Source organism: Cyprinodon variegatus, unplaced genomic scaffold, assembly GCF_000732505.1.
Source record: "Cyprinodon variegatus isolate N-32 unplaced genomic scaffold, C_variegatus-1.0 Scaffold36, whole genome shotgun sequence".
Lineage (NCBI taxonomy): Eukaryota > Metazoa > Chordata > Actinopteri > Cyprinodontiformes > Cyprinodontidae > Cyprinodon > Cyprinodon variegatus.
In genome coordinates this window covers 765,433-782,418 of record NW_015150489.1, presented here as the reverse complement: position 1 = coordinate 782,418, position 16,986 = coordinate 765,433, and the positions used below count along the sequence as shown (strand labels likewise).

The following is a 16,986-nucleotide window of genomic DNA, read 5'->3' as shown; positions in this document are numbered from 1 at the left end:
TTAATTTTCAAAACACAATATATGATACATGATAAGAAGAGATATATGATAAGAAGAGAATCTAAAACACTTTGTAGCCTATCAGTATAAACAGATTTACCAAAAACTCAACAAATGAATAAACACTAACCAAAAATCGCTGAGCAAACACAAAGCAAGGGGGCTTTTCTAGTCAATAAGTCTTTTTTCCACACTTCTAAAGGAACTCTTAACTGCTTCCAGTGATTATTTGACCATAAACTGTGCATCTTTTTCCTAAATTACCGTCGTTCATCTTCTTCTTAGCCCTGCACACAAACACACATAAACACACACACTATAGCCCTCATCACTACCCATCTAGAGAAGGCATGTGTTTTTAAAAACGCTGTCGCTAGAAATTGACTTGCGGCCTTAAAAGAAGCTGTCTGCTGTTGCTCCTCTTTTCGAAAGAAGAGTCTCCGCTTCTCCGCGAGCACGCAGGCACGTGTTGGTGGTACGCGCCCGCATGTGCACGCACGCGCACACACGGGAAAAATCGAGTCACATGCAGCGGTTTGAGACAGGGCTTTGAGAGACAAGGGGATTCAGCTTGAAAGGATGCTCGACTTGCATCACAGTGACATTATTTTCTATGGAATCATCCAGGTGGAAAGGTGTCTGTTTTCACCCAAATAAAGACACGCACCTGCAGCTGCATCAGGTTAAGAGTGAGCAGACTGCGATAAAGTGGATGCATAACAGCGAGATAGATGGATAGATCTATCTTGATAGAAGTTATTGAATCTAGAAAATGCGGGGCGCACAGACGTGTGACGTTTTTATAACTAATCATGCACATGTATTAGTTGAATCACGCGTGAGGAGGCAACGCACACGCTCAGAGGAAACGTTGCACTGCAGCCCTGACGTGACTCTACTGCCAGCTCACTCTCTGCCTGCCCCACGAAAATAAACCCTCCGCCAAAACTAGGGGCAACACAATTAGTCGTTCCTCTATCAACAGCCTGATTTAACGCAACGCTTTTTATTTATTTATTTATTTATTTATTTATTATTATTACACAGACATTTTCTGAATTACCGATAATACTGCTGTTTTATCTTTCTTGTCCGTTCCCTGATGATACAAATGTCCCCTGATTTGTAGTCTTAACTTAGAAAAGCGCAGATGCCTACAGAAATATACGCCGCGAATCATAAGCCCAGCTTTTTTTTTTTTTTTTTTTTTTCTCTCTTGCAGATGCACGCATCTCAGCGCCGCTTGTCGTGCTCTGGCTCAGTCTGAAGCGGCGCGGCTGTAGCAGCACAATATTTGGCTTATAACAGACACACCAGCAGTTGTCTAGATGCGAAACGTGGGCTTTTAGGAGACGGTGAGTGATTTGATTGCGATTTTTTTGTCATGTTGCACATAATATAACAACATTCCTCTTGCGCGGTGGTTTGATTTCCTATAAAAAAAAATCTAAACCTGTTATTTCCAAGGCTGTGCGCCACATAACCAAGCCGCAACCCCGCTTGTTTTAAGTGATATATTTGTGTCGATGTAATAAGCGCGTATGAAGGCTATTTATTTTCCTATAGAGGGCTGTCTTGCTTGCTCGATGGTGTTTTGGAAGAATATTATCTGGTTGCAAATCGTCACATAGGACTCAGGGAGACAGAGTAATAACCCAGCTGGAAATTTAAGAGGATTTTTTTATTCATCTTCCACTGGGAAGAGATTAGGGGGACAGCAATGGAAATTAAATTGCCCTGCATATAAAATGGGCGGGTTTGTCATTATATTCCGCTGGAAACAGTATAATCTAAAATGAAATAGTCTGCCTTTGGATACGGTGGTATGCTGTTTGGCTTCCTCGATTGAAGAGCGATCAATGCATTAAACATTTAGTGCACATTAGGTTAGAATTGCTAGTTCAGTGAAACATTTCTGTTGCCGACAGACTAAGAGTTGAACTCACTACACAACCACCAATGAACAGTGAGAGAGACCTGCGCATATCGTCAGCAGCCGCTTTTCCAGCCTCAAGCTAAAATTCGTCAGATCTGAGATCACAGAGGAAATTTTTCACATTTCATCCGACTAGGAAAAAAAAAAGATATTTCCTAAAAGTTCCTGGACAATAGTCAGCGGACATCTTTAACACCCGGGTTCTTCTGCTGTAAGTGATACTCTTGACATTTTCGCCTTTTTTATTGAGCCATAGGGCTTCAGAAGGGGGGCTGTTCTGGCTTTTCTTATCGGAGAACAGCGCAACAATCGAAAACGAGTTTTACTAATTGGATGTATGAGTTTACCGCTAAAATCAGCACCGTCTAGGGTGGAGTAGATTCTTTGGCACACATGAGCTGCTTGGTGCTTTAACAGGGATACAGCCTGGTTTTAGGGAGCAGCTCTCTCCAAATAAAACAGCATCAACGCGCATTCGGTTAATTACTCCGCCACGCGCAGATCGTCATGCCTGTATTTAGAGACTTGCAGAGGATGGCAATTGCATGCAAAATGTCCACGCTGCATAATTAGATACATTCAGATGTTGATGTTTACTGAGGGTGACATTCATTCCATTTGAATAACTTAAAAAGTGTGCTTGAGAGGTGTTTTATTTTTCCTCCCTGAATTTGATATGCTTCATAAATGATCCTTTATTAAACCCCAGTCAACATGAAGATCTTATATTTTCATTCAATTTTTGTCAGATGATTTGGCTCCCACCCACTCACAGCACCCAGTGAAGCACTTCAAGCCTTTGTGTCTGTCATTGTGAATTTGTTTTTGTTTTTTCTTTTAATTTTTTTTTCTATAAATAAGCAACCAGCCCTCTCGTGGACACCGATTGCGCTTTCCAATATGGATTCTGAATTTGCATGCACGGCATAGCGCAGGGTGTCGCTTGTCCACAGGCTTGTCCATAGTTTGTAGACTGGCTGAAATCATAAATAAATGTTTTAGGGAGGAATCAAATGTTTTTATCATAAATAAGAGCGATTTGGTGAGATGCTGTTTTTAATGCCCATGCTTCACATTGTAGGGTGTTACTGTAGAGGTTCACAGGTGCTACAGACCCACACAGGGTGTATACCTAGTCGATGGTGCGTTTCCTTGTTATTTCCATTTAATTATTCTGCGCTATGGATGCAGCCATAGGAACATCTGTTGGGTCTGCTCCATCTGATAGTCAGGGGCACATTTGATATGACACGCTGTTAAAGATGGTGAAGCAGAATGCTTGATGTTTGTCTTCTATCAAATTTTGCATGTTCTATAAACTACATTTTGATTTATCCAGTTTGTTTAAAATGAGTCTTGGAAATGTTTATCTATGTTTATCTATCTGATGATTATTTGGCCTTTTTGTGTGATGACAAAGTGGAGGTAATGGCTTAGAGGCTCCATGTGACATGCTTATGATGTTCGTTTTCTTTTTCTTTCACCTCCAGCAGTGAAAGGTCCTCCTATTTCAACTATGTGTGGACGGAGCAGGGCGACCTCTCTGCGTCTGTGGGCTTGCTTAGTTATCATAAGCAGTGTACTGAGTGGAAAAAGGTGAGAGACAATTTTAACTCTATATATATATGCACCAGATTTAAAATCTATAAAAGTACACGCTGAAACATACACACTTATCTTCATAGAACAGCATTTTGGTATAAAACTGATAGTCTAAATGGTGCAGCAATGATTAAGCCTTTTCTGGTTAACCCTGCTTGTACTGTATTTTATTTTTGACTAGTGAACACTGCGGAAAACATTTTATTTACCTTAACATGAAGAAGTTAATGTTCACTAATTGTGCTCCTCCTAGATGTCTGAAACTGAAAGCAAGCCAAGAGTGATTCATTTGGCAGATAGATACTCCACCATCCAACTCAGTTCTTGTTTTTACAGAGTCTATTCTCTGTGTTCGTAACTAGGACACACTCGCAGGACACCTGCATGCTTATTATCGCCAATTTAATAAGAAGTGAAACACGGGGATGAGAGATGATGAGTAAAAAATAGCCACTTTACTGTTGAATTGCACTTTTAAATTTTGGTTCACTAATTACGTGGGACAACATCCGCTCTGTCAGTTTTCAGACCTGGGTTGGGGTAGATGTTCTGCACTGCACTGAGATGTTTGCCATAGATTACTGCACATTTGTTTTGACAGCAGCTGCAGGGATAGCAGAGTCAATGTACAGACTCTCCATCTCAGTGTCAACAGTGAACTGCTGGCTGTCAGCTATCTAAATAGACAAAAAAAGAGAGATGGAGAAAGAATTGGATTATAAATGACAGGAGTGGGATCCACCATGAGGGGACTGCAACTGCAATAATTTCTACATGATTTTAACCCTAAGCAAATATTAATTTCTTTGCAGATTTTGAAATGTGCTTTAAAATGTGTTTTTTTTTTTATAGGGAATCCTTTCAGGACTAGGTAGATCAGGATTTCCTTACAGTTGAATTATTCAGTAGCATTGTTGGAGAGAATGGACTTAAGTCATACTTTGATATGGTCCACTTAGCTTTCTTTAGCAACACTACCACAAAAAAATAAGATTCTGTCAGCTTTAGCCCTTAAGTGTCAAGGAGAAACCTGCTATAACTTACTGTTGTTATTTGAATTTGTTAATACAATCTAATTTACCATTCATAAGTGATGTTATCTTTCGAAAAAAAAAAAAAAATATGTAAGTGCTGCAAATGGAGGATCATCTGTGCTTCAGAGAATAGATTCTAGCATTGAAGTGTTCAACAGAGACAATTCTGGGGGGACTGTCACAGAAACTGCAAAGCAATTATCACCCAAAAGATTTACTGTATAATCCGGTCTCCCCTTTTTTCTGACTCAGATACAGAATCACACTCTTGCGAATACACCTTTGGGAATTTGGGCAAGATATGATAATTGGACAGACCAAGTGCCTTGCTATCTAACTTTCAAAGGAAATGTCTCATAATTAGATTTCTGGCTGACTGGAAAGTAAAAGAAACTGTGAATAAAATGCACAGAGCTAGACTGGCTGTGAGAGTGTGAATAGCACTGTTGCTGTTAAGATGACCTGTAGATGGGGATGGTGTACAGTGGTTGGGGAGAGGTAGCCCCTTACTAATAAACACATCTATAATTTAAAGCCTATTTTTCTTTGCCTATTATCTTTGTGAAAAAAAAAACCTCAACAGTATTTCCTTGTAGGGTATCATTTATTCAATTTGAAACACTATGAGGAATAACCGCTAAAATAGCAAAATGGTTTATAAAATGAATTCCTTAAGTAGGTACTTGAAATGATGCCTTATGTCAGAGAAATGACCTGTGCATATCCAAATAAAATCAAGTAAAATCTGCTGCCCTATGGAATTACATCAATCAGAAGTACAGTCCAACTGTGTGGAATTTATTTTTGATATAAATATAGCTGTTCTGCCAAAAAATTACATCACACGGACCAAAGACTACATCAAACAGTGCACGTCACCCTCTAAACACCACCCATTCAGCCACTGCAAAGTATCATTGTGGCAGCAATATGCTGTGAAGATTTTTATCTGCAGAAGGGATAGAGACACTGCAGAGTTGCTGGGAGAAATTAAATGCAGAGTGATATGCTTAAAGAAAGCTGGAGGTTAAAGTAGACTTAGGACTGAGTAAAGGTTTACAATCCAACCTTCTCAAACACATAGACATGGCTGCAAGGTCAAACCACATTTGTGTCTTACAGCTATCTGGTCAGTATTTTTTTCCCCCCACATTGTTTACATTTGATCACGGCTGTGCTTCAAGAAATGGAAGTGTCATGAGAGCTCTACAAAACGAAATTTCGTTTTGTATACACTCTGTGTATACAAAACGACAATAAAAGTTGTCTAAGTATTCAGATCTAATTGAAAGATATTTTGTCTCATTTTGTAGATTTATTTCCCCAAAGAAATACAGAGACAAATTCATGTCTTAAGCTGTGAATAGGCATCATGTACATCAAATTCATGTATTTGGTTGCAATGTGGAAAGATGAAATGTAATGAATTAAAGTAATTAAGACTATAATAAAAAGTTAATTGTTGTTATTGTGCATGCTTATGATTAACATCTTAGGAAAGATCTGCTTTCAAATTTAAAAAAAAAAAAGTGTAACCTTATTTTAATATTTTCTCTATTAAGATAGGGTAATAGGGTTAACCCTTTAAGCTGGCCCAGTTCTTGTCTTCCTCCATTTTGGCAAATTCGAAAACCTAACATCTTTGTGAGAAGTGAGGGAATTATAAGAGCAAACAGGAATTTTGCATTTAATTTCACCTCTGGAATTGAACCCCCGGATGCCATTTACATTTTCTGTTTTCATACGTGATTATCATCCCAGGCCGGAAATTGACTTTTGTTTGAATTTGAAGTTATTCAAATCCGTTGAGTTCAGAGCCGACAGACAAAAAAAAACATCACAATTTTTAATTTCTTTTTTTTTTTCTTACTTTTTGCTAGTCCAGTGGATAATTGGGGTGAACAAAAATAAATAAATACCTTAACCATTTCCACATGTGCCATCTCCTTATTTTGAAAGTTCATGCTCAGAACAATAACCGTGCATAATGAGAACGTCTTCCCTCTAACAGTCAGAATAGAACTCACACCTTTTCCAAGATGGCTTCTCCAGGTGTTTCTCCTCCATCACTGCTAACATCCTTACTTTTCTTTGCTTTTCTATAGACTCCCAATTTCTTGTCTCTCCACATGCTGCTCTGTCTCCCTTTCAGACTCTTCCTTCATTTGTGTTGCAGATCTCCATTAACTGATCTCGATGACCTCCCTTTCTCCTTGGAGTTGTTTATCTAGTAAAGCCTATTTTCAGACACATACTGTTTATTTCAGAAGTAATGAAAGAAAAAAAGCCACTGCTATTGCAAATAGAAGATTAAAAAGGTCTCCAATGAACTGATGGGAGGGATTGTTGGTTCATTCACATATGCAAAGATCTGTGAGCATGTGGTTTATGCATGCATTGGTTTATCTGTTTTAATACACATTATGCACATGGTTCTTTCAGTTGTGTAATTTCCTTGCTTTTTGGTGCTCTGTGTAATGATGGTTCCCGTATTAGTGTGACGGTAAAACATTTATGCAGGTAGATTGAAGCCCTGCTCTCACAATTAGTGATGAGGGTTTTCAGCATTGCTCTTAGCATTTTGTTTCATGTTGTTCAAAGGCCACATCCAGTGATCTGTTTGCTGTTTGAAATACCATATTAAGGTATAAATAATGTATTCTAATTTCTCTGCTTTAACAGTCTGTCTCTCTCCCTATTCTATTTATTTCGAATTTATCAAGGTCTGTGTTCACGTTTGAAAACGTGGATTCTGCATTAATGACATTTCTTAGTAAAAACGTCCTTATATTATAAAAAAAAGGAAAAACACGCTTATATGAAATTTTCAAAAGAATGGCAGATATGAAAAAAAATAATTTTAGTCCACTGTGGCAAAATCTCCTTTTGATTGATCTCACATTACACCCTAAACAAAAGACACCCGTTTCTGATATGATCAACCATTAAATGGCCGTTATTAGCGGTTATCAGTGCCCTAGAATGCCTTCAGACTGCGCCTCCTCTACCTTATGGTACTGTAGGTTCCTTGTAGCTGATAATATGCAGATTATCATTGATGATAGCTGCTTCAGCCACATTTAAAAACTTTAAGTTTTATTTACTATTTACCCACTTTATACTTTTTATCTGCTATATTTAAAGCCTACCTTCTTTAAAAAAAAAAGCATTTTAAAGCTTTACTTTGAGTGAATTCTGCATGTTTCATTCATACAAATTTAATGTTGTGTTTAAAAACAACTCAGTTGACAGGACTTTTTTGGGGGGTGTTGTTCGATATGACAACATACCAATTAACTTTTTTTTTTATAGATGAGCCTGAAATATTAGATTAAGGTTAAACATAAATATATCAATTAATTCTGCAGGTAAAAAAGGAGTTACCTTAGGGTTAAGATTAGGATTCATTTGGTGAAAATAACCTACTGAGCCTACTGGTAGGTAGGAGATACAATCTGAAGCCATTCTATTTGACTGATAACATCTAGCCATTTAATGGGATGATAACATCCAAAGTGGCTGCAAAATATTGGTGATGAAAAAGCTGAATAGATGTGGTATAAGACATTCCTGAATGAGATGGAGCCATTTACTGATAGCCTCCATGCATCAACATTTTATGTTATGCAGGTCTGGTCTAAAAACATCCTCATCTCAAACTGAAATTGATAGGGTGTGTTGGATAGGGCAGGTTGGTTAGAGATTGTGTAGGAAACCTCATATAGATGGTTTGGTAAAATGTCAAGAAATATTTTATGTTTTGGTACATAAAAAATTGCAATCTTTACAAATGATAAAGAAGAATGGTGAACCAATTATGAAATTAAGTAGCCAGATTTATAGCTAAAAAGGAAAGCTGTTTTGCTGTTGTCACACCCTTTCTTTCCTTACCTTAATGCTGAGCTCATAATTTTTAAGATTTGTTTTTGTTTCTTTGTTGGAAGTTCAAGCCGTATCCCTTTCTTTAAAATCAATGTGTTGTGTTGGATTTGCAATTGGTCAGATACAGTATTTGTTAGCTAAATCAGTCACATACTGTATTAAGTGAAGAAAAATGTTTCACTCAATTTCAAGGATTTAGCATCCACAGTTGAGATAGGCAGGATAATTTGTCTTGATATCAGCTTTTACTATTACTTTATGACTGCTGTGATATTTGAGTTCTCATTTAACCAATTCTGTGGCAGTGACCAAAATATGAAAGGAACATCATGTTTGTGAGCTGTAGTGCATATGTGGCATATGGTAAGTGGCCCCCTGGCTTACCTGATTATTGAATAGTGTAAGGTATACTGTTAGATGCATTATAAAACAACAACAGATAGTTTTTCAATATGGGATTGTGTTTTTTATGCTGTTGAAATAAAGGTCAGTTATGCAATAGTGTGACAGGCGGTATGTATTGGTATGCTAGAATGATTAAATGCTAGAGTTTGCTGTGACCCCCACTAACAAAATATATATTAAATTGCACGTTTTAAAATTTTAGTAGTACCACTATGCTGTTGATGTATAAAAAAGTAACATATTTCCAAGCTGTATTCAGATATTGTCTTAAATCAAGGTAAAAAGTATAAAGGAAACAAGTTCACAATGTTGGAGGGCTAAACAACTTATATTCTTGTCATATTCTTGTCTGTGGGACTAGCTCTTTTCCAAATGTACTGTATGTCTAACTTCTTCTTGAATTCACTTTTCAGTATTCATTTATACTGTAAATAACAAGTATTTAACAGAGCTGATGATGGCATGATCCGACCCTTGGATATATAATGTGAGATGTATGTTGGAGGTGATCAGACATGGACACCTACCCTGTCCATGTTTTCAAAATAAAAATAATAATTCCTTGTGCACTCCAGCAGTGTTCCCTTTGTCATTCTTAACAGTTAAAATATAATCTTTTTATCCTTCATATATAGGTCAGACTAAGAGTTTCTTTTTTTGTTTATACATTTCAGTTTTGACTCTAGCTGTAACTTTAAATCTCCTTCTTTGCTTTGGCAGCTCTGGTCAGAATGGCATGACAGACGAACAGAGAGACAATACAACAGTGTTCACCAAGATCTTAGACAGCCTTCTAGATGGCTATGACAATCGTCTCAGGCCAGGACTGGGAGGTTAGTGCATTCAAGTTTTTGTTGAAATGTAATTGCTTATACAGCTCATTTTTTTGCAATTTGCAATTCTCGTCTTATAAACTGTCTTATTATTCCTTTATAAGCCCAGAATAATTGCTATATGACCGAATACGATGAACATAGCCTGGCTGTCAATATGAGACTTTTGTAACCATTTTGAAGCTTCATTATAAAGCTGCTGCTTTTCTGAAATTTTAATAAAACCCAGACTTCCACTATCAAACAGACACTGTCATTATTCACTTTAAGCTTAACAGTCTTGCCAACCACACATTGTTAGAGGAGTAACATGGCATGAACCCTATGAGTCTGAAAAGAAAATACAGGAGAGTCATAATGAAACAGAGATAAAGCTATGACATACAGAATAATGCCATTAGATGTAGCAGCCAGCCAATAGACAGGAGAAATACTAGCTTTATAAAAGGACAAGGGGAAAAATAGTGAATTACAACAGCCATCACTTACAAATCACACTGTCACATTTCACTTTGACAGTCACATGAAACTCCCAAACATCCCCTCTGCCAGCCTCTTTAAATGAACTCCCCACCCACTGATCCTGAGCTGGCTATCAGCATTATAGGACTAGAGTGACATGTTTTACACCATACACGTGTCATTAAGAGACCTAATGTCTGCTTAGGCAGTAATAAAGCTGACACTGACACCAGTAAAAACCGATATTGGTACCAAGATTCAACACAAGGTCCTGTGAGATGCTGAAATGTATTTGCCATTGATAATCTGGTATATGTTTTGCTTTATATGTATATTTATTATGCACTTTAGGGTGTGAAAAATGTTGCAGACGAGAGAAAAATAAATATGAGACTATATCAGGTGGCTTTGTATTAACAAGTAGTTGAGGCATAATGAATAGGCATATTGCCATTTATAGTCACTTACTCTGACAATTTCCTGCTTCAACAGAGCGTGTAACGGAAGTCAAGACTGACATTTTTGTAACTAGTATTGGGCCAGTTTCGGACCATGACATGGTAAGACTTTTCCACCTTTTTAAATGTCACTTGTTTTCCCTGTGCCTTTACCTCTCCCCTCACACCTGTCTTCTTGCCTTGCAGTTCTAACCTCTCTCGAAGTTGTTAAATATTCACTGGGAGAATAATTTGTTAACTAGTGATGGTTTGGTAAAGCGGTGAAACGGTTATTTATAGGTGATTCTTTCTCTTCTTTAATGCAAGGAGAAAAAGTTCACCCTCTCCCAGTTATTGTGTTAAGGTATTAGGACATTAGCAAAATTGAAAATGTGTTGTGGAATAAACAGCTTGCTTTCAATGGCATAAAGGTGGATGAACACCAGCCGAGGCAGCTAATCTAATGCACTCAACTCTTCAATAACAATTATGACCATCTCGATAAAATCAACTGGATGCCATAGAACATACAGGTGTGTGTGGACCCATTGTTTCAAATAAAGTCATGGCTTTTAAGAAAGAGCTATTGAAGTCTAAACATTTGGGTAGGGTTAGGATTTTCAAACAATATTGCTCATTGCTCTTTTAGAAAGAATATTCACGAGTGAAAAAAAAATATCCAAAACAGTTGGCAGTCTTTACAAAAATTAATGTTCCAGCAAATGTTCGTAAGATAAGGTTATCCAATGCTCACAGTCTTCAAAAAAAGAGCTTTATCTCAGACCCTACAGGGCTCAGTCTTTATGTTAATAAGCAATTAACAGATCAAGTATCTCTCATTTGAAACAATTGCGTCCTTGGACCACCTCTAGACAAACACGCATGCGCCAAACTCTGAAAAACACAATACGGGTGGCTTTCAGTGTTGTGTGCATTTCCAATTATCTACCTGGCTGGTTCTGTCATTGTGTCACAGTAACAACAGGTGTGGAATAATTTCACTCCCTTTTTTAGACATACTGCTTACATTTGCGAGGTGGGTTTGTGCTTACAGAGAATGTGAGGAGGCTTTTTACTAAATGAATTGACTCATAAAATAAGTTAACTTTTCAATAATATTTTAAATGATTTATTATTACAGTGTAATATGATAGTGTCATATGAAAAACTCTACCTTGAATTTGACCTTTTATTAGATATAGCTGAATTCAACAGTAGATGGCTAAACATAACTTGAACTCTTATAGCAAAGTCTTTAGAATATGAATGATGGCTTTTTTTTTTTTTTACTTTTTTTTTTCTCTGTACTATTCAATTGTATGAAATCTTTAAACATTAGTTACTGATCTTTGCAATATATACCAATAACCAATTGGCCTCATTCAAATTATGTGCACCTTTTATTATGTATATGAAGTGTGTCTACTTCTTTCGACATAATCTCAGATAATTGCACCGGCTGGCATGAGGACCAGAACTATTTAACTGCTATGTTATGGCCAGAAGAAAGAACATTTTCTTCATCTGGAGCCTTTCTATGTCCTCCCCTATTACCGTGAAGCTCTGTTTCAGTTCACTCTAATTATCTTATAAGAACTAGAGTGAAAGAAGAAGAAATAGCACAGAAAGCAGACTGTGAATCTCCCTACTCTAGTGAGCAGTCATGTGGAACCATTAAAACCATCTCTCAGCTGTAGTCATTAACTGGCTTGGAAATTAAGTGCCCTTCTAATTTTGTGTCCAGTGTCTCCTTTTTTGTGGTGACTGTAATTCATATTTGCCAGGGAAGTTTACCCAAATATGTTACCTGTTGGAGGCAATTTCTCTGGAATATGCTACATTATGGGGACTTAAAGGTACTTGCAGGGACTTGACTGCCCATGACAAAATGTTCTCTTCTTTAGGTAGAAGAAGAGAACTCTTAGGCGTAAAACTAAGGTGTGAGTTAAGTTTAAGTTAAGGGTTTATGTGTATCTTGGTAATAGTTAGGCTTAAGCCAGGCATATGCTGTACCGTTTTGTGCCCTTTTCGGCACGGTTTTCTAGTTGTGGAAAATTTTTTCAATCAGGCCGACCTTCAGCCTGACCGTGCATGGTGTAGTGTACAGGGTGTAACAAGGGGCAATCAGCAACTCATGATCACCTACTGATCAGAAAACGTAAGGGTGGGAGAAAATCAAACACGTTTCAAATTCATTTGGAAGTTGTAGGCAAATCGCTCAGTGGGCATGTTTAAACAAGGATTCCTTTTCCTCTGAGATGAAAACACAGAAGTATGGCGGGGGTGCGAGTGAAATGGATTTCTTTCTGTAAAATTTACAGACCATAGTAGCTACGTTTGCTCAGCCATGTCTTTGTCCAAATACATCGCCCTTTGTTTTAGGGCTTTCAGCTCACAAAGTTGCACAAATTGCACTGTAGTGAGCTTCGTATCCCTCTTCTACTCCTTTGGCTTCTGGATAGAAGAGTCCGAGTAGTGCCATCTCACTGCGGAGCTGAGCCCGACGTGGTTTTTAGATGTACAGTGTGAGCAGGTAAATCGTATCAGATAGCAGGGTTGCAAAGTGTAAGAATACACATCGTGAGCTGTGAACATTTAAACCCTGCGGTTTTGTCTTACAGTGTGAGCTGTAGGTGTGTGTAACGATTAAAAAAAATCGTACAGTGTATGCCCGGCTTTAGAGTAAACAAATGGGTTAGGCCATAAAAATGAGTGGGAAATGAATTGTTAATGGAAAAGCAAGAACTTTTAGGAAATTAAAATGAAACTACACATTTACTGGATAAAGAATAATAAAAATGAACTTGTATCAGCAATAACACCCTTCATAAAACTATATACCTCCTATAGGACTGCATCTAAAAATCTCTGATATTGTCATGCTGATAGAAACACTCAGCTACTATTGAAAGTTTCTTTAACTCGTTGGTTAATATCACATGGGTCAGATGTTCTCATACCTTTTATTGTTGACTATTGTTTTCCATTTTAGTAATATTACGTAATCAAGCCTTTTCTAACATTATACATTAAAAAACAGGTAATAAAAGGATGTATGATTCATGCTAGATCATTATTGGTCTTTCTCAAAGGTGCAATATTGGTATCTTATTGGAAATTAAAGAGTTATATCGGGAAATCCCTAATACTCAAATCAGCTTTGGGTAAAACAACAAACGGAATAGAGCTCCTGTAAAGCGAGTATGTCCTTTTGTTAACTTTGTTTTTTGTCTCTCTATAATTCACCCACAGGAGTACACCATTGATGTCTTTTTTAGACAGAGCTGGAAAGATGAAAGATTAAAGTTCAAAGGGCCAATGGCCGTGTTGCGTCTCAACAACCTGATGGCCAGCAAGATCTGGACCCCTGATACTTTCTTCCACAATGGCAAGAAATCAGTCGCCCATAACATGACCATGCCAAACAAGCTTCTGCGAATTACAGAGGAAGGAACACTGCTTTACACCATGAGGTGGGTTAATATAAACAATTGCTCTCCCAAAGGATTGTTAAAGTCAATATATCTTTGATTAGTTTAAAATGAGGAAATGTCGAAATGTACATGTATAGAAACACTAGATATATCCATTTATCTGTGAGCAAATAGCATTAGAAGTAATTCCACAAAGAAGAATATTTGAGGTAGATTAGTTATGTTATTAAAACATTTTTAAGATGTCTTCATTTTCATTTAAATGGGACAATTTGCATGTTTCTTTGCTACAAGAAATATATTATTATTTCACTGCTTCTACTTTATGCCCATTGCCTTGTAGAAGGTTACATGCACCTTGAAGTTTTCCACATTTCTTTTACACAAGAATTGAAATATTCTAATTCATTTTACAAAGCTAAAAAGTGTGTCACAGTCATTTTACTATGATTTCTCTAAATCGTATCTAGTAGAACCAGTTGCATCAGAACCTACCTTACCAGCAACGGGTGCACAGACTTATTTAAGCATATAAAGCGTTCCTGAAAGGTCTGTTGGTTGTGCTCAGGGTATTAGTTAACTCACAGCTACAGGAAGAGCGAGAGGAAAACCTGACAGGTCAGGGTCAATTTTGTGGGTCCAACGAAAGCATTGTTTGACAAGCAGCCAAAGGAGTCAAGGTAAATTTGTGGAAGGTAAAAAGATCCACAGTTCTAGTAGGAAATCCTGTCAACAAAAAAAACTATTTGTTATGCACTTGACAAATGTGGCCTGTATGAAGCCACAAGCCATGTAGAAAACACCACAAATGTGGAAGATTATGCTGGGGTCGGACCCACACTGAACCTTTTTGCCTATCTACAAAACCATTAGGGATGAAAACTGTCATAGAAAATCCCTCTGAAAACAAAATGTTTTGCAGCAAAGCTTTGCCATATTGCCTTTAAGTTGCTCTTCTTAAGTATTTGGTGGAAAGACGGTGAGCATTGAGGATGATAAAACAAATAATTGTGAAACTCATCAATAGTGTAACTCCAGTCCAGTTTATTGCAGAGGTCAACTCCTAGATACATATGAGTCCACTATATTATTATTACTATTTTGTTCCTTAGATCTGCACTAGTGTCAGTGTGGATGGTCTCTGTTGGCAAAATCCATGAGCAGCTATTTTGTTTTCCCTGCATTTATCTGGAGATGGCTTTGCTGGCACCAGTCCTGTGTCAAATGAATTTTGAATCATCTTCACTTATGATTAGACCCACTAAGGCAAAGTCACCTGAGAACTTCTAAAGATAGGAAGATAGGGAGTTCATAAAAAGCTCTGCAGGATCTGCAGGAATGGTGCCAGTACCATTTGCTGCAGGGCCCCCATACAGCAGATCAGTCTCTCAGAGACACTACCCTGAATCCTTCCCCACTGGGGGCAGCCAAAGAACTGACATGACGGCAACCACAACATCAACACTGCTGGGTTTTTGTGCATTCACAGACACACAGGAATCCATCTTGTTCCACTCCTGCCTCAACAAATTGAGAAGTGATCCTGCATGAACATATTATGGTTTAAGTTGGGTCATACAGAGCTGAATACAAATTTGTGGATTTTTTTACACATTTGCAAACCCAATTACTTACACAAGTTTTTTTTTGTTTTTTTTTACACATTTACAGTATCTCGTACAACACACAAATCTTACACATTTACAGATTTATTTACAATTTATTTCAAATCCGACTTCAAACACATAAATTGACATACTAGACACTCGACAAACATGAGCAAATAATCCATAGTTCATCCACTGTTTTGGACTGTCAGTCATGTTTCCACACTCCAGTGTTCTAAGACCTCGCCGATTAGGCCAAAAATGGAATAAAATAATAATAATAATAATAATAATAATAAAATCTGCAAATGGCAAAAGTAAAAAGCATAGTAAATCCACATATGGATTTTTTTTTTTCAGTTTCATTTTTTTTTTTGTTAAATGTTTTGTTATGTTCAAAATGTTTGGGTTTTTTGGGGATGTTAAGCATAATTTTTCAGTTTCCTTTTTTGTGTGAACAAATGTAAATTTTTCATTCATATTTTGAATAGATTTTATGGCCCTAATTTAGCCCCGTACTTAACTCCCCAGAGGTAAACTAATATAATTATTATTATAGTCTCTTATTAAAATACTAATAGTAGGAGTTTTGATAAAAAGAAATTTGAAAAAGTTAATGGGGAGGAAAACATTCATAAAGCATTATTATTTTAAATACTAATAGTATTCGTCGTATTGATCTCTTTTAATGTGTGTTTTTTCTTGCTAGACATCAGAGAGACAGAAAGCTTAAAGGTGTAGACCCAGAGCTTTCCTTTACATGTACATTGAAAATGATTAAAGTTCTATTTTATTCTGTTCTCCTCCAAATCTAATGCACAAAAAAATAATGTATATTTTTCTAGGAATGTACAACTTTTGCATACAACATTTTAAGCTAGTAGACCAATTATGAAACTATAACTTTTACTGTTCTTTAAAAATAATGGGTGAATAAACCCCTTATTACAGTAGAGAGACTAATTCACACCACAGACTTGTTGCAATGTAAGATCTATAAAACATTTCTGTATAAAATTTGTTTTAACATGTTTAGCAAAATGGGGGAGGGGGGAGGCAGATCCTGTATTGGTGTCACAGATGACTAAGATGAGGGTTAGATGGGAGATTAGTGTGTCACCCGTCGTCTGACATGCTGTTTTTCCACCAAGCCACAAGTAAACAGAAGCTCAAAGCTCATGGAACTGGAACATTACTGTTTGGGGGGAAACTGTAGCTAGAATTCTCTTTCAGTGGTGATAATGTAAAAATCTTTCTCTCTCTGTAAATGCCCTCTGAAACACACACCAAAATATACATGTACATATATATATATATATATATATATATATATATATATATATATATATATATA

The 16,986-nt window shown here is 37.0% G+C and overlaps 1 protein-coding gene across 4 annotated transcripts in view; it reads left to right on the top strand.

Annotated features, from left to right (window-relative positions):
* The first annotated feature begins 1,026 nt into the window (after nt 1-1,026).
* LOC107104834 (gamma-aminobutyric acid receptor subunit alpha-1-like) overlaps nt 1,027-16,986 on the top strand; it is a 44,692-nt gene continuing 28,732 nt past the window's right edge. Inside the window, exons 1-6 of one of the 4 annotated variants that reach the window (XM_015404965.1) lie at nt 1,266-1,355; nt 1,929-2,147; nt 3,430-3,532; nt 9,580-9,692; nt 10,647-10,714; nt 13,844-14,064. In XM_015404965.1, coding sequence (XP_015260451.1) covers nt 3,453-3,532; nt 9,580-9,692; nt 10,647-10,714; nt 13,844-14,064 — 482 coding nt within the window. In that variant the 5' untranslated portion in view covers nt 1,266-1,355; nt 1,929-2,147; nt 3,430-3,452. Of the gene's footprint in view, nt 1,356-1,928; nt 2,148-3,426; nt 3,533-9,579; nt 9,693-10,646; nt 10,715-13,843; nt 14,065-16,986 lie in introns of all 4 variants that reach the window. The other 3 variants (XM_015404958.1, XM_015404949.1, XM_015404969.1) reach the window with 3 other exon arrangements.